This window comes from Ischnura elegans, chromosome 2, assembly GCF_921293095.1.
Source record: "Ischnura elegans chromosome 2, ioIscEleg1.1, whole genome shotgun sequence".
Taxonomy (NCBI): domain Eukaryota; kingdom Metazoa; phylum Arthropoda; class Insecta; order Odonata; family Coenagrionidae; genus Ischnura; species Ischnura elegans.
The window spans coordinates 116,429,579-116,457,538 of NC_060247.1; the positions used below are offsets into that span (position 1 = coordinate 116,429,579).

The following is a 27,960-nucleotide window of genomic DNA, read 5'->3' on the forward strand; positions in this document are numbered from 1 at the left end:
GCTTCGTCGTGGGAGATTTTACTTTGCCTCACCTCCTTGGCTCTCCATTTCGATAACACTCGCCGCGCTCTTGAGAGAGTGGTTGTTGTCACCTCTTTAATTATTTTCGCCACGAGCTCATCACCTTTGCTTCGATAACTCATAGATGCTCTGCTGGTGATGTGCTGGCTCTAAGATCCCCCCGTTATCCTTCTCTTGGCCCTTTCAATGGACTTCTCAAATTGTTTTTTGGTCGACCAATTTCAGCTAACTCTGATGAACCTTAAAAAGTAGCAATTTTGATTAACATATTCGCATCACATCGCATCGCATTTTTGGTTAACTGTGATAGTTAATGTCTCGATATTCAGCATCAGCTGGTAATCGGCGTGTTGGTTGTTAGTGTATTATGGCGTTTGTGTGTTTTGTGGTTAATTATTCAATTTTGTTCAGCGGTTTGGATGTGTAATGGCTCTTTTGGGTCTGTTGTATTTAAAGTGTGGGTTGTCTTCGTAGTTCTAAATTGGTGTGAGTAGCGTGTTGTTTGTTCTGTGCAGAGAGTGTTCGAAAGATTTGGCTATGTCGTGTAGGCATTGTGTAAGTGTTTTAATTTTGAGGTTGTCGTCTACCTAAGTATTGGTTGCGGACGAACCAGGGGGCGCCCGTGATTGTCTTTAAGGCCTTGTTTTGTAGAACTGTCAGTTTGTGTAAGTGTATGTGTGCTATTGATCCCCAAGCCGGGTAGCCATAGGTGAGATACGGCCGGATCATCGCCGTGAAGAGTAATTTCTTGGTGTCCAGCGCCAGGTGCTGGCTTTTTAAAAGTGGGTAGATTGCCGCTGTTGCGCCTCTTGCTTTTCGGATGCCTTCGGATGTGTTGGCGCTCCAGGTGAGTTTCTCGTCTAGAGTGATGCCCAGAAATTTGGTGGTGATAGATTAACATATTGAATTAAGTAGAATGAATATCACTCTAAACTCATCACAAATTCCGCATAAAATACTTGTCGAATGCACTGGGTAGACGTTTAAATAAAGGCGGAGGAAATTTCAACATCTCATTTAGCCAATCAGCGAAGTTTATACTAAAAAAAAACCTGTCATTTCTTTTGCTTTCCTTCCAACGGTGAAGATAATGTGAGAAAAAAAACACTTCTCTGCAATTGTTTTCAGGATAACTTTTGAATAAACGTCCTCAACTAACTCTAACTTGTTGCTCTAGCAGTCCAATACGTATTGGTTTTTAAACGTTAAGGACCCTTTTCCACTTTCAAGAAATTTTTCATGCATCTGAAGACGCGTGAATTTTTTATATCCAATGAGGTCTTAGCCGAAGGCACTAACAACGACAGCTAAATCAAATACCCTTATTGCATCAAAAGTAATAACAGAACTGTTTGGCAGGGGTTATCGAAAAACACTACACTAAAACACTATGGGCGCTCTTCTTCAACCCCACGAGTCTTCTTTACAAAAGTTCGCGGATACTCGACTTTTTCAAGACTCGATCTTCACGCTTGAGGAAACTCACTTTCACGTCTTTCGTTTGGCAAAATCTGAGTAAAGCTGTGTCCCAATTGGGCATTTGGCTATGCCAGTCCCAGGATTTAGCCATGACGCCATCTTGGAAGGATGTCCCAACTCGTTAAGGAGGGAATTTAGGCAGCTAACGCGGCCGCCAGATTTAGGCATCGAGGAGTGCATCCTTCCGTAGCCACCGAGAGACAAGGCCTACGCAAGCGAGCAGAGAACGTCGGTGACGTCAGGACGAGTGGGGTTACAAATATTGCTAGGGAGTTGTTGATGGAAGGATAGTGGGATTGCTGAAGAGATAAACAGAAGTCGCTTGAATGAGTGAGACGTGAAAATACAACTATAATTTGAAGAAATTAAAGAGGTTTTTAGCAGTGGTTCGTTCTACGGTAGCAGTGGATATTACTGAAGTTCTACTAAAGTGTAAAAAGTGGTGCTATTAGTCTGGCTGCCGCAGTGTTTCTAATGGCCGAGGAAATTACAAGACGAGGCCCAAGATGTCCGTTTTCAATTTCCCGAGCGATCCAGAAGTTTAAGAGCAAAATGTATTCGTGCCATTATGAGAGAAGAATTTGAGCCAACAAAGAACTGCAAGGTACGTATTATAGAGGTATTGATGATAGTGTGTTCAGAAGAATTTTCGGTTTTGTTTACGTTGCTTACTAATTATCTCGATGAAATTGCCGAGTTTAAATTTGAAGGGCATGAATCGATGGAAACTTCTAAAGTCTCCTGATCGATAAAGCATTTATTAAACGCTCCTGCCTTAGTTATTGGAAGTCTTTTCGTAATGATCGCAGTGAGGGAAAGTTATTCGTAGTTAAATAGGTGACTCGGCATATTTAATTTAGTCATGACTCCCATTCAGTGGATCGAAGGATATCATTTAAGTGAAATTGATATTGCTTTAAGCAATTACTGAAAGGTTGTTAACATGGCACTAAGTTAAGGTATCACGGTCATCGCGAAATAACTCCAGTACATAAAAGATCTTTGGTTTCATGTCACCGTTTGATGTCAATGAAATATTTCATGACTAAGTATAAATATTTACTCGTATCATTTTATTGTTAAATTACCTGAAATCGTTATTGTAGGCGCCCCAGAACATGGATTTTCTCAGAGGTTCATGGTGTTTTTTGTACGGCTCTGTAAAATAAGTAATGATAAAATACTCTTCTCCGACGTCTAATACTCAAAATCACTTGACACATCACATTTTAACAATTTTGGGTGGGTTTTGTTCATCATTTGTTCAAATCATTCCGAATATCTCTTGTTTTGCATTGGCCTAGTGCCCAGTAGATGGCAGCACCTGCCTAACGATGTCCCAATTCATGCTCCCTTGTGGTTGGCTGCCTAGAATCTGGCTGGCTAAATACATGATGCCCAATGGCTAACGAGTTGGGACACGGCTTAAAACTGAGTTTTTGCGAGAAAATTTCGGGCAAGCGATGTCTAGAAGTAATTTGGGTTTTCCGCAGTGTGAGGTTCGCAATTCTATTATCTCCATTTTCTAGGAAAATTCTCATTTGAAGGGTGAAAAGACTTACTCCGTTCATCTCCGGTGGACGAAGTGCAATTAATTACAAGGGAACAGAGAGCGGTGATTGGGTTTTCCCGGTGGGCGATATAAATACCTTAGGCCTTTTCGGCAGTCGTTTGCCCTGCATGCGGTTGAGGAGGCCGCTATGGAGGCGACAGAGGGTCAATGTGCCGCGTGAGGACGAAAACTAATCCGTCAAACGGAATGAAATGGTGGAGTAGCATTTGAGGGATTCATTTTTGTTCTGAATGCATTCAAGTTTTTGAGGATTACTACATGCACCGCTGCGAACTTTCGTTCGATAAATATATCCTTCCTCTCGAGTAAGCAATTTTTAGGAGAGCATGGGCACGCGTAAAGAAAATGTAAGGTTAACTGGAAACCATTATTGATAAAATATTCTACACATGACATGAGATGTTTATTCATAGGGTAAATATTTGTTATAGAAATAAAATATCCAACAATATTGAATAACACCCATAAATACTGGATTTCCTGGAGCCCAACCTTGCGTCAGCGCATTGCATCATTGTAGTTCAATCAATGCTGAGGTCGGAGTAGCAAGTAGTAGCAAGCATTTTCTTTACTACTGCGTTGAAAATAATTTTCCCTTTGTATTGGTGCAAAAGACACCGCGTCGGAACGTGGCGCTCTATATGATATTGTACATTTTAATTTGAAAATTCGGGTAAAAAACACTAAAAGTTAAAAAAATTATGTAAAATAATAAACTTAGTAAAACCCGAATAAAATGTATGTCCCACTAAGTAATAATGCTTATATTTGTTGGTAAAAATGCTTTTTGGCGCAATATATCGCGTAAAGTTTGTCCTGCATGACGCTGAACTTCTTCAAAATCGACCGATTTCACGCAACTGTCATTTTTACGGTGAATGCTCCATGTTTGACGGATCCCTGCAGCCGCTCTAATGAACAAAAATACCAACTTAGTAGTGTATTTTGTAGACCATATTCTGTAGAATCCGAATATAAGGTTCAAAAATTCCTTGAAAATTTTCGAAAAAACGACTTTTGGCCAGCTTTTTTCGATTTGGGACCACTGTGCGCTGTCGCTTCCACGGATGGGTCGTACTGTAGGTCGACACCCGACAGGGATGCTCGTTTCCTCTGGTTGATGCCGATGAACGCCTCCGCAGGGCAGTAGCAGTTACGGAAAACACTCAATTGGGGGGGGGGGGCGCAAAAGATATCTTTATTTGCCTTTACTTTCATGGAAATAAAAGTAATCAAGTCACAAGCAGAGTGAAAGAAAATTTGAATTAAAGTTATTATACACATGTATAACACAATGCCATCTTACGATATTAAAAAGTCACAATTGTGGTTCTACGAATGTTTGGCGATGCGGGCGGCCCCACAGGGAGGGGCGCGCACCCCCTGCGCCCCCAACTGTATCCGCCACTGCCGCACGACGCGTGGCCCGACCGCATCCTCTTGACACGCTCCAAACTGCCCTCAGTTCCGAAGGTCTGTCACCGACCTCTCTCTCTCTCTCTCTCTCTCTCTGTCTCTCCACCTGTGTGCCTTCACGGGTAATCTGTAGTCAATGCTTTCCACACACGAAAAGCCTTAGGCTCAATGCATAATGCCGAATGCCCAATAGGAGGGAACACTCAAAATTAGAAATTGGATTTCGTTATTTTAAATCAAAAAGATATGAATGAAAAACACACACGCCAAATTTCAGAGCTCAAATTCGATCTTTAACCGAGATAAGTAGCTTTAAAAGTCCGCTAGGAGCTTTGGCCACGCCCACGACGCGAAACGTATTTCTATTGGCTGACGCCGTGTGACGTGTGAACCTCATGAATGCCGCGGGAGTAACGCTTGAAGAAGCCGTAAACAGAATGGGTTCGTGGAAATAGTGGCCAAAAGTTTGTCATCATGGTGAAAAAAAACGTTAATTTTTTTCTGACTGATTATCGAAATATACTGACATTATCAACTGAGGCTCGATGAACATTTTTTTTGTCTTAAAACGAATCATTTCATTGAAATGAAACTTCTTAAGATTAAATGTTTAAAGTTTTGATAGAGGCAGTAATCACGGCAATTATAGTGGATGGTTTAATTTGTGGACTACCATCGTAAAATCCTTTACTTATTTATGGTTTTTAGTTTCCGCATGTAAATTATGAAATAAATTTAAAAAATATGCTATAGTTATAGCTGTTTTCTTGTTCTCTGAAGTGAGGAAGTTCGGGGTTTTCCTAGTTTCTTTTAGGATTAGCATTCAAATTTCGTTGGAACAGCATTTTTAAAGCAGATGCCTCGCTTTGGTCAACTGTGCTCCTGATAATTCTTCAAGTCAGTTTCGTTCTATAAAAAATGGTAAGCAGTTGTCATCAAAATGATAGAGGAACTCAGAGATGGGGATTTTTACGTGAAAATAGCCGTTAGTTCCCTTATATTTACATCTGAGCTACACGTACAGTCACTTTCAAAAGTTTTAGGACAAAGTTTGTGGCACCACTTATGCTTCTAAAGAAAATGTAGTATCCTATACTACAACTGTATGTACATTTTGATGACATGTACTTGTACTTTCGTAGTTTTCTGCTGTGCTCCACTAACATTCCGCTTGTGAGTGAATATATATATGCACTCAAAGGGATAAATTATTTTATACTGCAAATTTATCATTCCTCTTCTATTTATGTAGGCTGTAATGATTATTTCGTAGGCATTTACTGCATACTTGAACCGGTTTTTATCCTTATTTTTTATAATACTTACTTTTTGAGTAATTTTATGTTACCTAGGCGGCCAAGTGGCCAGCGATATGAACTGTGCTAGAGGTTGAGGGAGCGGGACTGTCTTTCATAATTTTTTCAGCCTTTTCTCTCGTTTTATTTCTTATTTACAGGTTTTTTTGTATTCGTAATTTCGCAGTCATTGCTAGTACTCTTTCATTGAAGCAAATGCAAATTTTTTTAATCAAGAAAAAAAAATGGTGGATAAAATCATGACGTCGGCATTAACGTACAGTTTGAAGTCTAGCGAGAGGAGTCACACATTACATTGTATAAATTGACAATTATTCTTTTCGAATGATGAGAGTTCAAACTATTTGCTAGTATTAATTCAGTACGCATTTGCCTTTGGTTTCTCTGTTTTGCTGTAAGATTAGAAAAGTTAACAAAGAAAGAAAAGTTATTATTTACTATTTGTGCTTCTATTTATAAACCTGGCGGCACCGTAGCTCAAATGTGTTTATTTCTGCTTGTTGTTAGTAATACGATATTGTAGTATTTCCTGGAGTACAAATTTGTGATTATGATGTATTACTTTGTACTATTTGACACATCACCAGGTGAGCGTCGAAGACCCTTTCCGTTACAGTAGTTGGCTTTTAATGCGCAAGATATAAACAAAGAGTGAAAACCGGGGCAAATATGTAGTAGATGCACACGAAATAATCATTAAATTCAACATAAATTGAAACATAATGATATATTTGCAATTAAAAAGTAAAATTTCCCGTTGAGCGCGTATGTATTTAAGCACATACGAACTTTTGCGGTGTGTGGCAAAAGACAACAAAAGGAGTAATGGAAACTAAATCCCATTTAGAAGCAGAAGAAACTTACATTAAAATGGCCCACACAAATTCTATAACAGCCCATCTCTGAGGGAATATGCTGTCTCCGTACAGCGTCGTACCACCGCCTTCCTCGGTCAGGGTCGTTTGGCACAACAAAAAAATACTTTTCTTGTGTTTAACGAGAGGTAGATTCACATTAGGCACACAACATTACACGTAAGGTTTCCTACCACTCATTTAAAATTCTCCGTTTCATCTACTATTTATTTATACTCTAAATAACGCCTACGATAATGCACTCCTTATGCAAGCAATGCAGATATCATGAGATTCATACGTCACCAACATGGCGTCGCCCGAGAAATACGTTTTTGGCGCGGAATTCAAGTTGAAAATTCAAACTCTTCTAGGGGCGAAATTATTCAGCGCTCAATGGTAAAATTTGTTGAGAGGCTTTCTTACACCCATTGCTTTATAAATCAAGCATAACATTTAGTAGTGTAATCCCTTCTATTGCAAAAATGCCTCCTCGTCCCCGGAATTTATATGTTTTTTTCGGCGATCCCCAACGCCGCCTTTTCATGACAATCAAATACGATAGCGGTAATTGAAATATGGCGTGAGTCGTATCTCCAACAATACGCGTGGAAAACGTAAAGGGAGAACATGGAATAAATAAATATATACCACCGGATATACCACCGGTGTGTCACAAAGCCCCCCAACGCGAATGATTTTTTCCTTGCGGGGGGTGAAAAGGACCACGCAAACAAGAATGAGCTCGTGTTGCACGAATGAAAAAAATCATGAAAATTGACCAACCGATGAAAATTATACAAAAATTCTTTAAAATACTCCTCCGAAATCGCGGAAATCTCACTTCCCGTATCTAACAGCGCTGTACCTCAAAACGCCGTTCGCTGAAAATTCCGCGATCGGACACCTACGTCTAATGGAATAGATATTGCCTTTCCTTTCGTTACATACACCCTCTACCTCAATTTCATACGTATCGATAATCTGGCATTATTAAGTATCACGGGCACGTTCCCACTCACTTCATCAACTCAGTAGGTGTTGAATGTTGCCTACAGTCACCTCTCCCGCACGCTAAATCCGTCCAATGGGGACCTTGCATGAATTTTTTTATTTTGCAGGCGGACAGAAAATTATTTTCTGAATTCAACAAAGAAAACCACATGTAAATCTGAGTTTCCCTTCGCGAGATATTCAATGATAAATTTAACGAATTTTAAAGCGCGCCAAAAACTCCCTCGCCCCCCAAGCCACTGCCGACGAAGCCTCGATGACGTCATAGGTGCCTAAACATCACACGAAGCTATTGCTGTGATTGTTTGTAATAGTTGCCCGCAGTCGTGAGAGCTTCGTTTGTGAGACGTGTTGATTATTTTCTATTTGAGGTAAAATATCCGACGATAAAGGATCGGAAGCCCTCATATTTTGTATTACATATAATATTAATATCTGAGTAAGGTCATAAAATATAAAACTGGAGCAGTTAAACCAAAAATCTTATAACACCTAAATAACATCGTTGTAGGAGTCTGAGCCACAGCCGTTGGAAGGGGGATACGTTAATTGTAGGTTAATGTTATCGACGGCATATGATTCATTTAAGTATGTAATTAGAACGATTTTGATGTTTACTAATGTCCGCTTAGCTTTTATATACAATAACTTCATCCGTTTATTCGTAGGAACCGGAGAATTCGTCGTTTAGGACTGTCTGTGCTTGTATTATGGGGTGAATTCCAGTCAATGCAACTTTTGCCGGAGAGCTGAAATTTGGCATGCGTGCGGGAAACCCGAAATGATCCGGAGGAAAAATCCGAAAACCGGAAGTTTCCGCCACGTGTCGTCGCTAGGACGACAAAATGGCCGAAATCGCGCTTTTTCCGGGGACCATCTTTCGGTTTTAATTTTACTGCGCGCGAACCGTGCGTGCCACTTGGATGTTTAATGCATTTTTTGAAAGCTTATAAACGTGGGCACGTAATAGTGTAATGTTATTAGCATCTTTTTAAGAAATTTGCAGCCAAAATGGCGTCCAAAAATAGTTTTTTCGAAACAAACTTCATACCTTCCGCTCCCCTCGACTTAATTTAAGGTGTATGATAACGGAAATGATTATTATATATGCTCATAACATCGTCTACGAAATATACGTAACAATTTTCTTTCGTCGGCCTTGGTTACTGAGAACAAAATTAAAATATTCCGAAAATCACCGAAAATAACGATTTCCGAAAGATTAACACAGGATTTTTTCAATTTTAACCTGACCGATTTATTTCAAACTTTGTAGTTACATACAACTCTGCATTATCTTTTAGAAAACATAAACTTTTAATAAATGATTCAATGAATTTAACCGCGAAAAAATAAAAATGGCGGGCCCTACCAACTTTTTTCGGGGTTTGGTTTGCTTTTTATTGTACTACTTTCGAAATATGGATGTTATAGGGCACACTTCCGTTAGATATGACAGTAAATGAATATGACCATATAATCTCGTCATCTTTAAACCCCCCGAAACCCCCTAAAAATTTAAAATTTGCATATATAAGTAGCCTTTTCTGGTATTTTTCGTCACAATTTCACCGCTTTCCCAACCTTTACCAGTCATCGCTACGGGATTAATGTGGTCGATTGATGACCCCTGGCAGTAAAAACCTTTAAACCCCCGGTAAACCCACATACACCCCCCAAAAAATAAATTATTTCACATAAGTCTACCTATATGGATCTTTTCGTGACTATTCCTATGCCCCCAACGGAATTTATGTGAAAGGATGGTGACCGCAGGGAGTACACACATATAAACCCCCGGTATCCCCCTGAAATTCCCCCAAATGTGAAATGTGCCATTAAGTCTCCTATTTGGGAACTTCTCGCGAGCATTACGCCGCAGTACCCGTCCCCTCTGAGCTCTAGATCCGGAATATTTGGTGAGGGCAAGCCACCGTAAACCATACAGGAAAAAATACCAGAAAACCCCAGATCACCTCCTGGAACATCGCCGAAAAAAAAATAAAAAAATTTTAAAGTCGCCTTTCCGAATAGTTTTCGTCACAATTTAACCGGTGCCCCTACCACCTATTAAAACCCCCGATAACCCCGTGAAACCTCCCAAAATAAATCGCCTCTCCAGGTAAAAGAATCGTCAGACCACTGTTCTGGACCCCTAGGACATATCGGCACGGAATTTATGAGAACGATTTGTGACCACTGGTTTAACACAAGTATAAAACCCCCGGTATTCCGTTGGAACCCCCCGCAAAAAATGAAAAACTTGCCATTAAGTCTTCTTCTATGGGTACTTGTCGCTACTATCACTCCGCATTGCACTACCCTTTACAATCATCGCTACGTGATCACTGTGGACGATTAGTGACCGCATGCATAACACATTAAAACCCCCGAATCCCCCTGGGCACCCCTCTCGGTGGAGAAGAGCATTAATGAGGACTAAGCGGAGCAGCCGCGGGGGAGCTCCTCAACCCCAAGGCGGCGAAGCCGCCCCGGTGTTCAAGCGACGCAGCCGCTGTAGACTCCCCTATCTCAACTCACATTCAACCCCTGGGCGGCGAAGCCGCCCTACAGCGAGGAACGGCGAAGCCGTTTCGAGGAATGAGTGGGGCGCCTCCCCTCCCCTTGGCCGGCGAAGCCGGCCCCTAGCTGAGGTGAGATTATTCGAACTTTAAAAGTCTTCGAGCGACCACAAATGTAGACGGCGAAGCCGGAACCGGGGTTTTTAAGGGGCGGAGCCCCTTTACGAGCGCGCGGAGCGTGCGAGTAATAACTATATCTTCAATACTTTCTCCGATGAACGTCTACTATCACAACATCCACTTGCACAAAACAAATCCGCATCCACAATAGATCCACTATGTCACTTCTGCCACAATGTCTGTCTTCTTGATGATAGGTAACAGTGAAGCAATGGTACCTTCCTCCAATCTGGGCACCTTCAATTCTACATGAATTGTCTTCCCCGTCTTCTCGTCCAAGGCCACAGATAATTTTCTGATACCACAAGGTGTGATGTGAAGCTCACACACCTAAAATTAATAAATAATAAAATACCATGTAACTTTAATAAGTCACATTATCTTGAATTTTTGGCATTTCAGTATGAGAAATGAAATTACTAGGCTAGTAAATATAGTAAATAATTGTATACCACAATTTTTATTATTTTAAACTATAGCATAGGATAATTTGAAATGATGAAAGCCTACGCATAACACACCATAGGGCAGGCTAAGAAAGAATATTCGATTCTACAAACTTGGCTGCTTATTCCTAGCTTCTCATTTAACCACACGTTTACCGAACGAAAGAATAAAAAAGAAAGAAAACTAAAATACAAGAATTTTCAAATGAATTGCTGCTACTATATTTTATATCACTACCTTCAGTACCTACTGGAGTCATGCGTCAACATCCCGAAGCCTCTTCTAACTTAAAATTACATCCAAATAATTACAGCGAGAAAGGGTACATAATTTACTGTTTTTCGTAGGGGTGAAATATTTTCTTCATATAGCCCAAATGCACTTCTTCTTCAATTCAGGATCTTTTGGAAAGCTAAAAACTGGAACCATGTCCCGGAGTTTCTTTCACATCCCGGCAATACAACACGAAACGAATTTTTAAAAAAATTACCTCACAAACACGTTTCTGAAGCCCAGTGAATGAATTTAAAGAATAAGGGAAACTTCACCATTACCAGACACTATTTTTCACCAACTTAACCACAAAAATCCCTGAAATGTGGTGATACGTAACGTAAACAACGCGATCTCCAAAGGCTTGTGCAGGCTTGTGATCGGGCCTTCTTTCTAGGAGGATATGGAACCACCCGCGAAAGAAAATAGTCCCAGACCGAATACAGTTTTATCGATGAGATACAGTATTATCGATGCATATGAATTTGCCAGTCCTCTTCTATCTTTTTTCGTCATTAAAGGAAATAAAAAAACAAAACCTTTTTGTAACTTCCTAAGCGCGATTTCTTGTACCTAGATAGTCCACCCTCGCATCCAGATGCGTGGAATTCCTGTGCCGTATGGGTACCTATTGTATCAATGATCTCCCATCGATTTTCCAACGAAAGGCAGTCCCTTAAACGACGAGGTGCTTGTAAATATTGTTTATAAAGGGTTAATTTAGCATTTATTTCTTTTTTTGGTCGGAGGGTACTCTTCACGTGTTTTCTTTTACTACTTATTTATGTTGCATAATTCATCAATCCATTCATCCATCATTAGTTTGTAAGAGGGTAATTTTTGTTTGACTTTGTATACATACAAAGTCAAACAAAACATGCTTATAAAAATACATGTGTGTCGGCGGCTATTTTTATTTAAGTTACATGAATAAATTGCTCATGTTATCTGAAAGAATTTCGAGTCGTCTCTCCACACGTTATCCCAATGCTTCTAAATTTTCTCTTTTCAACAAATGTTCTCTTTTGAGAAACCATCACCGCGAATGCGAAAGTTCGGAAAGGTTCCCCCCTTCGAAGATATCATCTCATTACTCTACTCACTGGTAGTTGGGCCGCGTCTTAGTGAGGCGCCCCTTGGTCACTCTGTGTGTGCGGAGCGCGTCACTCTTCTCTCTCGCCTCTCTTTGTTCGGCATTTCTCCAAGGTGGTTGCAGGGAGCGGGAAATTTTCCTGCTTTGATGGGCCTGTACACCCTTCATCATTAATTAATGACATTGTGTTTGTTAGCATTATGGTGGTGAGTAGCGAAGTATGCTATGATAATATGTTACTCTTTTATTCAGTGATTCTCACAAATTTATAAAAATAAAATGAGAGAAGAGGGAAAAATGGAGACTCAATCTGCTTCTGACTTCAATCCACAGCCACACCATCTTGTCCGCGGGGATTCTTCCGGTGTGATTTTGGTAGCCGCTGCATTCCTTTGGACAAATCCTGTGATGGGACACAAGACTGTGTTGATGGCTCAGATGAGCTGGACTGCAGCAAATCTCCTGCTGTCAACCAGGTATGCATGTGCCTTCCTCTTAACCAGTGTGAAATGGAAGGGGTTGGGGAGAATTGTCAGTTTCCAGTTGGGACTCGTTTTATTTTTGGGATTGGGTTGGGTCACTTCCTATTAAAAACCTCATTTTATAAATAATCTTATGCCTGTTTCATTCCTGTTTGGAATATTCTATCATATTATTTTCAGTATCATTGGGGTGAATTTTTACCCACCCTAGGTTGTAAATGGAAATGTTTACTGAGAGTGGGATGAGTGCTGATAAATACCGGTAAAAGAAGTTAATATGAAGCAACAAAGTGGAATTCATGGTCTAAGAAACCCTAGAGGAAGTCATGAGTTCAATCTATGCGATAGAAGCTTTGAAGGGTGTCAATCATTTATTTACTTCCATACACGCTTTGACGTGTGTCATACGCACATTTACTTTCACGTAGAAATTAAAACTACTCATGATGATAAATAGGATTTTCTCAGTTATATATACAGTAAACTATCCATTATATGAAGCAGGATATTACAAAATTTTCGATATTACGTAGTGAAATTGTGGCCCCCATGTAAAGTTGATGGTAAATACATGGCGCTATTCGAAAATACGATATGTTTTGAAATTACGAGCATCTGGCTTGGTCCCCTGGAGCAAGTGGAATTCGCTCTAGCGAACAACGGCGACAAATTTGTCAACATAACTAACTATGCCGACATAAGTAGCTAAAAATCAGCTCTTCTGACTGAGGTACATCTAAAGTATGAAATCTTAAGTGATAGTGAAACTTTGTAGGAAAAGGGTTCACCTAAAAGCTTACGGTGGGAATCGAGGGGAAGTTGGAGTTCAGTAAAAATATCGTTGCTGACACAATGCCCGTTTTAACGTGCCTACTCTTCAACATTGTGTCGACAATACTTCGTAGGTTAACATGTGAGGTAGGTCGCGCGGGGTAATTCTAACCTTTCTACTAAAATCGTACGTTACTGAATTATACCAAGAAAATGTTAATCAAGTTTGAATATTTTTGCGGATTAATAGGCGACTTCTGGACAACACTTTTAAAATCAGCAGTTGGAAATACTAGGAAGGAAGAGAATTAAATCACTCAATGATACAGGGCATATTTTTGATTTTAAAGTTTCATTTTATGGACAACGTCACATTTCGGAAGGGGGGAAAAGTCGGGGAAAACACTGCGGCAGTCAACGACAAGAGGTGGGTAGAGGTAGTAAGGGCAACACCGATGATGTTAGAGTTAATACAAGAGCCCATATTCAGGGTGAAATGGCTCCTCTATCTCTAATTTGAACGGGAATTCAATGATTATGTGTATTAAGTTTTCGCGTGAGCATCTTGCTATCTATCCACGCGGGGGGCGGCGTCTGGCTGTCTTTCGTCCTGGAAGCGCTGGATCGTACAGTTTGGTCTTGAATTAAATTCATGAGAGAGTGTGCGGAGGCCTTCAGTTGGTGCCTAGCGAGTGTCTAAGAAACAAACAGCAGAGAAGAAGCAGCGGCCAGGACTATAGTCATTACGGAAGTTACGACGATGATGAAAGTAAGGAAAAAATTCCTCCACATAAAAATGAAGTTTACGCAGCCCTCCAAACATTAAGAAGATGTCATGTGGACTCCCAATTTAGTTTTTATTTATGCAAGTTGGAATGCCATGGTGGAAGCGGCGATGGAGAACAGAGGAGATCACAGATTTTTTTGGATAATATCTTTTCATGTATATCGTAGTTATCCAGAATAGACAAGTTGAATATCTTAAATATTGGTTTCTTTTTACCACCGAATTATTTTTCAGGCTATTCGTAATGAAGATGCATTTCCAACCCTAACCATGAACTTTCTTCAAGCCAACCTCCCCGTTCCTCCATTCCGAGACATCTTTCTTTCCAAAATATTTCTTTACTCATTCATACCGCCTTCATTATCACCAGCAGCAGCAATGAAGAGAGAAGTGATGCACAAAGGTTAAGAAAACACTTAGCTGTTTCACAAAATAAAATATATTGCGACCGGTTTCGATACAGCATATCATCAACCCTCGGCTACACCGTGCAGTGACCCATCAGCGACATACTTCCCAAACCTACCTTCCCTTCCTTTACCCCCTCCACCAAATAATACACCGCAATTCAAGACACCACTTCTCTCACAAACTATCAGCAATACATTGTATGCTTCACAGATTATGATTGATTCCATTGTCGAATTACAACAGGATGAAGGAGCTAAACACAATCAAACTAATTGCATCCAATAATGGGTACTCCGAAGTTCCCCCCTTTCTCCACCTCCACTCTACCACCCCTCTAACGCCTTCAAGAGTATAAATTCTGTGTACTGATACTTGTAATTGCCAGATGATGATACGCTGTATCGAAACCGGTCGCAATATATTTTATTTTGTGAAACAGCTAAGTGTTTTCTTAAGCTTTGTGCATCATGAAGGAGTTTCACCATGTTACGCCAACCACCATCGCATTTATCATGAAGAGAGAAGAAAATGAGACCAAGAAGATGGAGAAAAAGAAGTCGGTACTCACTATAGGGACGTGGAATGTGAGGACAATGATGAGGGCGGGGAGGTTAGAAAACGTCAAAAGGGAAATGGATAAAGGAAAGATAGATATCTTAGGATTATGCGAGGTGAGGTGGAAGGTGGAAGGTGAGGGAGGACTATTGGAGTGATGGTTATTGGGTTATATATAGTGGTGGGGAGGATATCCAGCGAGGCATAGCTTTAATGTTTTCTAAAGTGGATGGAAATTTCTTTAGCACTAAGATCGTTGATATTTAACTATAAAGAATGGAGATTTAAGGGTGGTATAATTATTTATCAATACTTAACATCATAAAATCATTAACAAAAAGCATTTTTTAATAATTCTAGTGGAAATAAATACCGGAAATGTTACAAAAAGTCACTAAAAAAGGTGTTCAAAACAAAAGAAAACATTTCTCGCGACTTATTAAAAAGGTTTGAAATTACAAAATTCAATATTACGAAGATCCATTTTTCCGGTCCTGCTGACTTTGTATAATTGAGAGTTTAATGCATCATCTATGACATCAACTTATATGCAATCATAATAGTTTTTAGCTAAAAGTCTTTCCTCCCATGCCCTCTAGCGGCGGGGGATGGGTGGTACGGGTTTAACTGTCATCTTTGTTATATACACCAATACCCGCAATCCTCCAGATGAGATTTGTGTTTCACGGGGCAAAAATTTAATTATTCAAGTTGCAATAAAAAGTGTAAAATATCAATTTAAATCTAAATGGTGTGCTTCAGGCCTTATCAATTATCCGTGTAGACAAATAAAAAAATCAGAAGCAATTCTATTGCTTTGTGTCGACTGTGAATTATTTTAGGGTGTTCTAATTAATTTTGTTCATTGAATAACATTTTTGTTTGTGCTACTCTGGTTGTTGTTGTGCTGTGTGCATCACAGTCAGTCACACTTTGTGCTCCTTTACAGATTCTACGAATGGGCATCGATTCGCACAATAAAAGCCCAAAAAGTCTACTCCTCTACTGGTGGATCTCGACTCCAAATGACACCAAATTTGAGTTCTTACCTTCATACTCTGTTCTTGATTCCAACAAGTGGGTTAATCACACTGAATGGATATCAGAGCTGGAATTCAAGTTTGTCAATCTTACTCCTTACACATCTTACAACCTGACAGTTTACGTGAAAATCAAGGATAGCGACGAGGTGTTCACTCCGGCCAGTTATGCCTGGGCCACCACTGCCCAAGATGGTGAGTCCATTTCTAATGATTTGTTGTGCGTTTGAGTGAGTATCAATCATACCATTGTGCAATCTCACCCATTTTGAGATTAATTGTTTCGGACAATTATAAGCACACATTTCCATCCAATCTTAGTTATTTAATGCCCTTAAAAATCCTGAGAGTAGAAAAAAATGTCGAAAAGTCTGGATACCCAAGAAAATCTGGTTTCATGGTAACTGCAAAGTGTATCCAAAATTGTTCGCATTGCCATGGATCAGTAACTAAGGAAATGTGTACCATTTTTACGGACAAAAAACACTTAAACTTGTCTCCTCTAATTCCACCTGAAGTATTGCAGATTCCTCCTGAAACACCCTTAATACTTTGTTTTGAATCCCATACAACTATCCATGGTGTCTTGCATGTGCTGCTTGTAATTGCTTTTTGAAGTAGTATGTTCACTGTGTGTGGAGGGTATGTGATGGGACAATTGTTTCTTGCAGTCCCCTCACCGCCAAGGAACGTGACGGTGGTACAGAAGAGCGCCACTGTGGTGGAGGTGTCGTGGCTGCCTCCCCTGAACCCCAATGGTGAGATCACGGCCTATGTAGTGAACATGGTACCTCCTATCCCACCCCTGAGGAAGCGTATTGACCACGCAGAGCATACTAAAGTGCTCATCACATCGCAGTTCATTGGAGGAATCAATTACTCATTCTGGGTAGGTCATTTTGTCTCTTCTCTCCAGTTAATTATTAAATATTCCCCCTTGAGAAATTTTGATTCATTTTTTCTAAATTTTTTTATCGTCCTTCCTCAGCAGTCTATCATACTACTCATCATGTATCATTTGCGTGACGCATTATTCAAAAGAAAAAGCCATTGTTAGCAGACTGTTGATCATGATTCTACTGATTCAAGTATTTGCTTTCTAAGCTGCGGTTTCAATGTTTGCCTCACTCGCGAGACTGAAACAATTCTCTTTGAGGACATGAGAAAACAAAGGGGGAGGCATGTAATGGTGATCTGTGACATTTGGTCGTACCTGTTGTTGCTCCTAATTTTCTTCATGTGCACTTATCCAGTAAAAATTGTGTTTGCAAAATGTGTTAATTAGATTTGTGAAGAAATGGTACATGTCGTCGCTACCAATTCTTCATAATGAGTTCTTATCCAGGACTATTGTTTTAATGATTTATGTGTTTATTTCATTTGTGAAATAAAAATGAATGTTTCAAGGCACTGAATTTTTGCGTACCCCAATGACTGGTTAATTACACAAAATGTACGATAAGCTGCTAAAATATGATTTTTAAGTCTTTTTTACGTGAAATCAATTACTATATTACATTCTTGATTTTCCCCGACTCATTGTGTTCAAGAAAGTTTCACCGGTTTCCTACTTGGTAATTGTGTTTCTCTGGACCAACATTTTGATGGGCAAGTCTGTCATCCTCAGGTTTGAGAACCACTCCCTATCTATGAACCACTGAGAACTACCGCCAATAGTTTACTATTCAGACTACTTCAATTATTTTTATAATCACCGTACTGCCAATAAGTTAAATTTTAACCAATTTAAACGTGCCAATAATTAATTATTGATAGCTACTCCCATTTGTAACTACAACCAGAAGCTTCTGCCATCCCTTGAAAAAGGTGGCAATGGCATTGAAATTTCTTTTTTGAACTAGTAACACAAAAATTCAAGCACACATAATGAATTGATAAATTATAGAATAAGATCTCCATCTATAAATTTTCTTTGGCATGTTTTCAGAACAATGCCTTTATGCAACTCATAAGCACTTGCTGATCCCAAGTGAGATCTTAATGCATTAAAAAAACCCTTAAAAATTTAAGAGGGTATGCTAGAACGAATGGAAAGTTGAAAAATATTACTCCTCAGAATTTACAATGGGCATTTCTTCTATTACTCAGTTTGTCAGCAAGGCTATTGAATTTGTCCAAAAGTACCTCCCTATCTAGTCCTGCGAGATTGACAGCACCAAACCTAGTGATCGTAACCTTAAACTTCATGTGGAGCTTCTAAAAACTCTCCACAACAATAATTTACTAAATGAAATGCATTTAAAAACAGGCGTGGAGATTGATTTGAATAATCTAGTTTGGCCTTTAATAAAATCCAATCAGTTGAGAAAATGTGTAGCCAGCTAAGTATTCGGTTAAACCATCCCGTGTCAGAAACTACTGTATGCCGAATAATTGGGAAATGGGGGTACCAAAAATTAAATTGAACTTAATGAACCCAGAACCTTTTATTGTTAACTGTGTGGCTGGCTAACATCCAGTTAATCACCGGCACAAATTAGTTTTGGTATTCCACTGTTATTAATTTCTCAATTTCACACCATTGTAATGTGAGCTATAGCTTGTTATGGTAAAATACCTATGATCCTAATATTTCTTTTGTAATTTATGAAATTTAAATTGCAAAAAATGTACGAAAGCTGAACTGAAGATTTGAAAAGAAAATTAGCTGTAAGCACTTGAATTGAAACAAAGTCACCTCATAGTGGTTAAGTAGGTTACCGACTTAATTTCAAACATCAATAAAAGTCAATTATTTACCTCAACCAAATGGAAAGGGTTTCTACCATTGTTTCTAGGTTTATTCGATTCTGTGTCCTGATTGACAAAATCCTCCCTTTCCAAACTTAATTTTGTTTTATTTCTGCAGGTTTCAGCCACGAATGCTGTGGAGAACAACAGATCCAATGTAGTTACTTTGACGTTTGACAAGAATGCAACGATAAATGCAGCCGAAGATCTGGAAGTCATTGAGAATAGTGAAAAAAATTTTTGAAGAAGATTCCTAACGTAGAAGGCGACCACGTTTATCCTATAATGTCAATATTTGACCCAAAAATTAATAAAACCAAGGCTGGAGAGAATCAAACCATAGGTAGCATCTCTTAAGATATATTTTTACATGCATCCCATGATATGGCCAACGGTATCCAAAATCCCAGTGCGTCTTTATCACTATGAAGAACTTTCTTGCGAAGGCCTCGACGGTAAATGGTAGATAAAATCATGTTTTCTGGGCAACTTATTGTTTTTTTGTCAGTTGAAAACAATTTTGCCGGTAAGAATTTTATGGTCAGAAGTCGCAAACAACTAAAAATGCACTGGAAGCCTGGAAAACATTATCACATCATTGCCTCACTTTATTTGATGGAAAACTCTCATATTACCAAGGATAATAGCAAGAAATTTGATGGCATGAGTTCTATTCAGCGCCAATTGAAGTCCTTCATTGTATGGGGAAAAAATTGTTTGATTTATTAATTATTTTTAAATTTGTTGACCCATTCCAGCCAGCAGGATGTTCGGGATCGTTGAACACGCTAGCTATTACGTCGTACTCTGGTCCGAATTCTTTTTTCTTTATTTCTCGCAGACTTCTTCTTGGAACGATTCTCGGATAGTCTTCGCTTCCTTTTTTCGGCGGAGAATTTCTTTCGAGTCTTTCGTTTATTCGTTCCCATGTCGTATCCAATTGCTCATTTGCCCTCTTAATTTCGGCCAACGTTCTCCTCAATGCATTGCTACTCTCTGCCCCAATGAGCCGTGTTGGTGATGAGGCCTTGGTTATTAGAGTTGGAAAGTGTACGGGGGATTTAAAGTCACTGAGTCTAGATATTTATCGAGTATTCTTTTATATAAAGTCCACTTGTCTATATCCTTGACTTCTTTCCTTACCAACACACCTTTCATTTTTCTATCCAATATATTCAACCTAAGCTTACTATGACTTCGATCGATGACTTGAGGACTCACCAGCATTTTCTGCAAACTCATTTCCCCAGCATGCTACCAACTACACCGCTTAAAATTGATCCTAATAATAATGGCAAAAAGCCACTTCTTTGTAAGAGAATCGCACGTTTTCTCCTTACGCTTTCGCCGCTCACTTTCTCAGCGTGTTACGATGCTTGGATAATTTTAGTTTTAACCTATTATCTATCTTATGATTACCATTCAGCGTATTAAGACAACAATCACAAATTGCTTTGATCAATTCACCGTCGGAAGATTTTAATATCGCAGTGAGCAATTTTGGTCTTGCGCACTTGAATGTGTCAGTTTTTCTGTACAAAGAATGGATTTTCATACTTTGATGCTACAATAAAACATTAAATCGTTAATAAAAAAGGATTTTTTTTAAATTTTAGCATTATGTTAGCTGCCTTTTATTTCAACTAAGATCGGGGGTTTGGTATTATTCTAATTTAAGCTAACATTCCATGTTTTATTAATTTAGATGATAGTATAAAACTTAAAATTAAATTTTCCATCTTTGTTTTTTCTCTCATGTTCTCTGCAATATCGTTCATCATGGGGCAATACCGCTATCGCTCTTTGCGGTATTGCCCCATGATGAACGATACTGCAGAGAATGTGAGAGCTCCAACTGGTGTACGGTATTGCCCCGGCAATGGGTATAATACCGTGCAGTGTAAGTGTTTTGAAATATGGATATAGCACTTAAATTAAGTTAAGTTTTCAATATGAAGCAATGAACTGGTGGGAAATATCATTTCCTTCAAAATAATACGATTTTCTGTTTCATTGAAGTTCTCAATTGAAAGATATAAACTAATAATCCTTAAGTGTACTCTATTATCCCGATCTCCCCTACGTGTAATATTGGCAAAGTTAAATACTGCTCCCTCTATATAAATTTTATATTTCAAGTATTTAATCAATCGTTTATATTATAAAGAGCATACGATTAGAGCGCTTCCACGGCTCTAGCACCAGAGAATATGATTTTAAATCGTCAGCTTGGGCCGAAAATTTCAAACAAAAGTCCGCCAGGTTGCTTAAAAAGTGTCAGTAGGTCCTACTGAGGATTTGGGGAGTGACCTTAAAAAATTTAAAACTCAAATAGGCTGAATTCCGAGTGGACATGAGAATAGTTAGGTACTCTTTAAGTGAGATATTAATGATAAAAATTTTCAAAATAATGATGCGCTGAAACACCAGGCAGTCATATTCTCAGGGCTGTGACGTCATTTTGTTCTATGTGTTTTCAACTAGGAGGTTGTAAATATACTGGAGGGGTACCACTGGTTCCGAGTGTTGAGCGCAGTGTGGCAGGAATGGAGGTGCTTGGGTAGGATAGCCACGCCTACTTTGACCAAAACATTGATAATCATGGAGCCTCAAATGCTAGATAGCCTCATTGCCACTTCTTTGATCGTACATAAGGTACGTATACGAATATTGTGATGTCTTCTGGTAGAGTAACCATTAATGACATCAGAGTAAAGAGTTAGACCTATTATGTGATCTTTGACAAATTGAGTGGAATACATAATGTAGACGGAACTAGAAGTGTTGAAGGTTAGAGGCCATGTAATATTTAATTGATTTAATATTATTGTGGCTCAGGAGATTCCAATACACAGGGTAAGGGCAGAATGTTAAGGTCACTAAACAGGGGCCGACAGGGAGTTCACAGGGCAGCTTGGGCAATGGGTCTGATAACTCTTTTTGAATCTCAAATATTTTTGGAGCCAAAGGAGAAGATCTCCAGGGAATTATGGTGTAGATAACATGAGAATAGAACAGGCCTTAGTAGAGAGTAGGAAGGATATAAGTGGTGATGGAAGGATGGATAATAAGATTGAGGTAACAAGCAGAACTGAATTTATTCGCTTAGGTGCTTAGATGAGTATCCAAAGCTACAAGAGAATGATGTGAATACAAGGGAACTTAAAACAACCTACCTGGGAAGTAGAAGTCCTCTGGATATTTGTAAAAAAAGATTTGTCAGAATTTTTGAACAAGCATAGCGTAACACATTGAGATTTATCAATGTCTACCGCAAGACGATTGTTCAGACACCATTTAATGAATTGGTCAGAGGCTGTCTGACAATAAATTAACAAGGATTGGAGATTGGAGGAAGAAAGAATGAAGCTGGTGTCATTAGCTTAAAAGAATGGGTGTGCCCTTATTTGTATAAATAATCTAATCCGGGAGGTCATTAACGTAAACAAAAAAGTAAAGGACCTAAGATTCATCGCTGTGGTACGCCCTGAGTAATTTTTACTGTAAAGGAGGAAATTATTTTGCCATTGTTGGTGAGGATAACCATCTAACTCTCGCCAGCAAGGTAAAAATGACTTCATTTATAAGGGAAACAGAGAACACAAATGACGTTAAGCTTGAAACTTCATTTTATTTGTCGGGGGGTATCAAAATATTTTCAATCATTTGGTTACACGCTGAAGAAGGTGAATCTTCGCTGTCTAAAACCATGCTGGAAAGAGGAGATGATGTGATTGCACTCTAATTATACAACAAGTTGTTTGTACATATATTTGTTAATTTTCTGAGGACATTTAGAATTGAAATGCTGCGGCTGTTGTTATTTCACACAGGAAATAATTTAGCTGATTGAGGCTCAGGGAAGATACATAAGTTAAGAGATTCATTCATAACATTAGTAGAGGAGAGCTTAGGAATTCATAACAGATGCCATATAAAATATTGGGACTTACATCTGTGCCACAACTATGTTTAAATCCTAGATTGACTGACAGCCTAGGCTCAAGCTTAAGCTCAGTTTCATTGCAAGGTGCAAAAATGGAGGTAATAGAAGAAGCACCAGATCCATTATGGGAAGGAGTCTGATTGAAATGATTGTTGAAACTAACAGATAGATCTTAGATTTTAAGGAAGTTTGTCAGACTTTTAAAAATTGATCTATTAATGTTTTTTCAGGCTTCTTCGAACTTTTTGTAAGGACATTGACTCCCATGTTTATATTAAGAATGCTTAGCATAATGGAGAAAGTGCTGGCATTGCTTATATTTCTTTGTAATCAGATTTCGTTAATTGCTGTCACTGAATTTTCAACTTTTCGTGTATCGAGAAAAGAGAGCTTTCTCTTGTGAAAACGACATCTGAAGAAATGTGTTTAACCAAAATATCGAATCTCACTGCCTGAAAATGATTGAATGTAAATAAAATATGTTAGTAGAGTTCCTCTTTATGACGGTCGGAGCTGAATGAATGATAAAATAGGAAAAACAGCATCAACATGTCCTGAAATATTCAAATGCTATGAATACGTACTCCAATAACATCATCATCGATATCCGCCCAATACACACCATTGTTTCTCAGGTCAAATTCAACGGCTATAACATATTTAATGTTTTCAACAGGGAGGACCTGAAGTTTGTGGTCTTGGAGCCCAATACGTAGAATATTCTCCGTTTGTGCCTATTTGTAAGGATGAATTCCTTTTTCTCCCTAAAAAATGCACGGAAATTAAGTTTCACATGTTAATAGTACAAAATGAAAATCCAAGCTAAAAATAAGTTTATGCCTTACAGGCATTTTCGATTACTTGAATGGGCATGGAAGAAGATCTGGTAGGAAACGTGTTTCATAACCTCCTTCACAACTATCCCCAGGAATTTTGACGTAGCCCTGTGTCCTGTTGCACATCTGCCCTGGGCGGCAGGAGGCCGGAACAGCGTATGGATTAAAGCTCAGGGACTTGATTCTAATGCACTGGTGAAACTCAAGACCACGTTCAAATCCATCGTCACTGAAAGCAAAAATTCATACTTTACAGGAATGGGTCATAAAAAATACAGAAATGGCTTGAATAAAATTGTAAATCAATCCATACTAAATTATTTGAATAATTTTTTCCGGGAAAATTTTGGAAAAAAATGCTGTTAAAAAGATGATGCTCTAAAAATAAAGAAAATATGCTACGCTACTTGGGGTTGATATAGAGCGTTCCACATTTAGTTGACGTATGGAGAACAGTGTTGCCAAGCTTCCGCTCCGACGGCAGGCATCCTGACAGCGTATGCTACCACACATAAGAGGGTGCCAAAATGGTTTATTTCCAAAAGGAGTTAGGGATCGCACGAAAGACGGCGTAAATTAAAGAATTTTTTAGCGTAAATTACAATACCTTTGCTGCAACATAAAAGGAAAAGTCTTTTGTTATTTTATGTATGTATTTATTCAGTGCACAATCTGAATAATGAATAATCTGTAATATAAAAAATAATTGAAGGGTAATAAAAATTATCGCCATTCCTGAAAGTCTATTCCTTCCATGTTATACAATATTTTTTGGCTCTGGCTAACTAGTATTACATGATATGCGATGTTGTATAAGACAACGACGTTCATATCAAACGGATAAGTGGGTTTTTAATGTTATCAAGTAAGGGAAACGTCTATTTCCACTGACGTAAGCGGTAAGATGTTTGCCGTAAGAAAGGTGACCTTATTGATACCTTGCTTCTAAGCATTCATACGTGCCTTAATTTTGCGGAGAGCGTCAATAAAAACTCAGGGATAAATCGAATAGACCGTCAGGAATAAGTAGTAGCCGACTCTTTTTACTACTCCAAAGATCAACCATGGAACGTCCTACTTGAAAAACCATCCATAATCTATTTGAAGTTTTCTCTCATATTAGTGTGGATCCAAATATTATCGACTCATGCAAGGAGATAAAACATAATTAACTCCTTGAAAACGAAACAATAAATGTATGCGGAATTATGTTAGAAAAATAATTCACTACCACCAGAATTGTTTTCACCCAGCATTATTTTAGGACGAGGTAAGTAAAGAACATTCCTGACAACATTGAATGCAAGTATTTTAACGCATTGCCCACACACGCACCTATTAACGCCGTTTTACACGGGGCACGTCATTGCGCAATCTGACGTATGTACAAAGGCGCAGTGAAAATTGCGTCGTGTAAAACGTCGAATCGCTAGAACATATGCGAGAATGCGTGGATACGAGACAGCAAAATAGCCCCTGCTCTAATTGCAAGCTCGCATTCTCGCAATTTCAACATGTCTTCAGTGCTAACCAGCGAAATGACCTGCCCCGTGTAAAACGGCCTTTAGGGATAGTGCTGATGTTTTTTAAGCTTAGTTCTCTTCTTCAATTTATTGACTATGGTTTGGCCAGCGTTATGATGCAATTTGTGACGCAGATAAATTATGAATAGCAATAATCTTTCAAATCTCAATAAACACTCCTTGCCTGAGGATTAATAGTACACGAGCGTCATAATCAGCAGAAACACAAAAAAGGTAATAAATGGTAATAGTCCCTCCATACCTTCTCGTTTAGGAGTCCGACAGACTTTCCTCAATGTAGCGTAATGCGCTCGGCTGTGGCCCTGGCTCCGCGGTTGGAGACGATGTCATACGAACAGTCAACTCCTCTACATCATTCTGAAAATTGTCTGCATGCAAAATGCCTTTGGATTTGATTTATGTTCCACTTTCTTGACGTGCTCAACATAGTTTTTCCAGTTCTCCGAAATAATTGTATCAAAGCTTACTGCTCTCAGTTCTCCACTTCAGTCTTCTTGAACGTTGAATTTTTCATGCCGACGCACAGTGGGCTAGAATCGAAAAAAGCTGGCCAAAACCTCCAAAACAATTTTTTTAAGCTAGGAAGTTGAAACTTCGTATATATACTCTCAACTAAATTGTGCATATTTTTCCAGATTATTTTTTCGCTGTGTTTTCACGTTAACAATATATGTGGGGTCAATTTGAACAGATTTAGCAAAAAACGACCTCCCTCGATTTTTTCTAAAAATTGCTAACTTTATCCTCGTGCAGTGGTTTCATGAATAGTTTTACCGAAAACTCTGTTATGCCATCTTAATTGGCAAATATTTTCCTTCACTTTGAAGGGTTTTCAAAGATATCGTGTCATCAATAACTATAGATGTATAACAAAATGGCGGAGCCAGTTTTCAGCCCATTTTGTTACATAAACGTAGAGAAGAAGTAGATATTATCATCGACTTACACTACGTAACTTATACTCTTGCTACCATTCAGCTCTGTCTTCCGCATTCTTACTCAATGGAATCTTGATTTTTCCTATGTGTCGCTAAACACGCATGCCCCCCACATTCTCAACACCTGATTCTTTTTCTGGAAAGTAACTCTCCCTATGCCACCATCGTAATACGAAACGCCGCTCTCTCCCACCTTTTGGATTTCCCGTTTCGTTCTGCATTCCTCTCCTTTCTAGTCCCTTTTGAGCCCCACCTACCACGTAGTTTTCCTTTGTAAATTCTCAACCCTTCCTTTACCAGCGACACTCGCTAATTCCTCAATGGGATACCGCAGTGGCGTTACTAGGATAATGCCTTTGGGGGAGGGGGGGGGGATTAAAGCGGGTAAGTTGGGGGCTACCCCATCAGAAAAGGAGGAGTTATTAAAATTGTTGAAACATAACATGCCTGAAAATGCATTTTAAGTCATTTTGGCACTTAAAATTTAATTTTAAGCAGATGCAGTTGCAACATATTGTAAGTCTCCAAATCAACAGGGTCCGTCGCGGGGTCACCAGGGATACAATTAATACGCCCACACAAGGTTCACAACTCTCGCTTTTATTCACCAACCAGTACACTCTCCGCACCAGACTACTCTACCCGCTCCGAGCGCGCTACACAGCCGCTCGTCGTCACCACGTGACTCCTCCTGGCCATCCCCTATTCGTTCCTTCCCAGTCACCTCATGCATAGGCGACCAGGAGACAATGTTTCGTTCCACTGCTACTCTGTATGCGTTCGCAACTCCTCGGCGGCTAGGTAGAAGGGGGGGGGGTGGGCGGAGCCGATACAGCGGCATGGACAATCAAGGAAAGGGGCAGGTGGTATGTGGAGTGGGAGGAAAGGTGCCGAGTCATTGGGCGTACTTACAATATATCAAATCCAGACAAGATAAAAAAACATTTTGATTTATCAGAGGCATTTGGGGGGAGAAATATCCCCTAATTCCCTACCATAGTTACGCCGCTGATATGCCAAAACTCTCTAAGCTATTGATCTTATATCTCCCATTTTTTCTTTCCCGAATTCGTAGGATACTTGCCTTCCCCTTCATAACTTCGCCCTCGTCTCTGAACCCTCCTCTCTCCCCTTTTTCGGAAGTAAACCTATTACGCAGGTTTGTTTATGGAAACTGCATACAAATTTGTTGAATGCGGGACTATAGGACTATTAGCTTAATATCTCACGCGGCGAAAGTGGTACTGAGGATATTGAACAGACGAATGGAGGCGAGGGCAAACGAGTATTTGGGCGATTATCAGTTTGGTTTTAGAAAAGGGAAGTCAACTCGTGACGCAATAGCGATAATGAGGTCCCTGGTGGAGAGGAACTTAGAATATGACCAGGACGTGTATGCCTGCTTTGTGGATTTTGAGAAAGCATTTGATAGAGTGAAGTGGGTAAAGTTAATGGATATTCTCAAGAAAATAGGTGTAGATTGGAGGGATAGGCGTCTGATTCGTAACCTGTATGTGGCACAGACTGAGTAAGGGAGGGTAGCGGATGGTGAATCTGGGTGGGCAAGAATGGGCCGCGGAGTGAGGCAAGGCTATCCTCTATCGCCGATGCTCTTTAACGTGTACGCTTAAGAGATGGTAAGGGAAGCGTGGGATGAATAAGAAGCTGGAGTAAAAGTGGGAGGAATGATGTTCAAATCACTGAGATTCGC

General features: G+C 39.3%; 1 protein-coding gene and 1 long non-coding RNA gene across 2 annotated transcripts in view; one reads left to right on the forward strand and one right to left on the reverse strand.

The window, feature by feature from the left end:
* Positions 1 to 19,939, forward strand: part of LOC124154467 (sortilin-related receptor-like) — a 91,997-nt gene extending 72,058 nt beyond the window's left edge. Inside the window, exons 21-24 of the mRNA XM_046528217.1 lie at positions 12,522 to 12,664; positions 16,144 to 16,429; positions 16,906 to 17,123; positions 19,104 to 19,939. Coding sequence (XP_046384173.1) covers positions 12,522 to 12,664; positions 16,144 to 16,429; positions 16,906 to 17,123; positions 19,104 to 19,229 — 773 coding nt within the window. The 3' untranslated portion in view covers positions 19,230 to 19,939. The remainder of the gene's footprint in view (positions 1 to 12,521; positions 12,665 to 16,143; positions 16,430 to 16,905; positions 17,124 to 19,103) is intronic.
* A 3,373-nt stretch (positions 19,940 to 23,312) lies between these two features.
* On the reverse strand, positions 23,313 to 24,151 carry LOC124154472. Its single transcript, XR_006863924.1, has 2 exons — positions 23,793 to 24,151; positions 23,313 to 23,695 (listed from the first exon to the last, which is right to left on the reverse strand). It is a non-coding gene; the product is annotated as an uncharacterized LOC124154472 (long non-coding RNA).
* Positions 24,152 to 27,960: the final 3,809 nt, after the last annotated feature.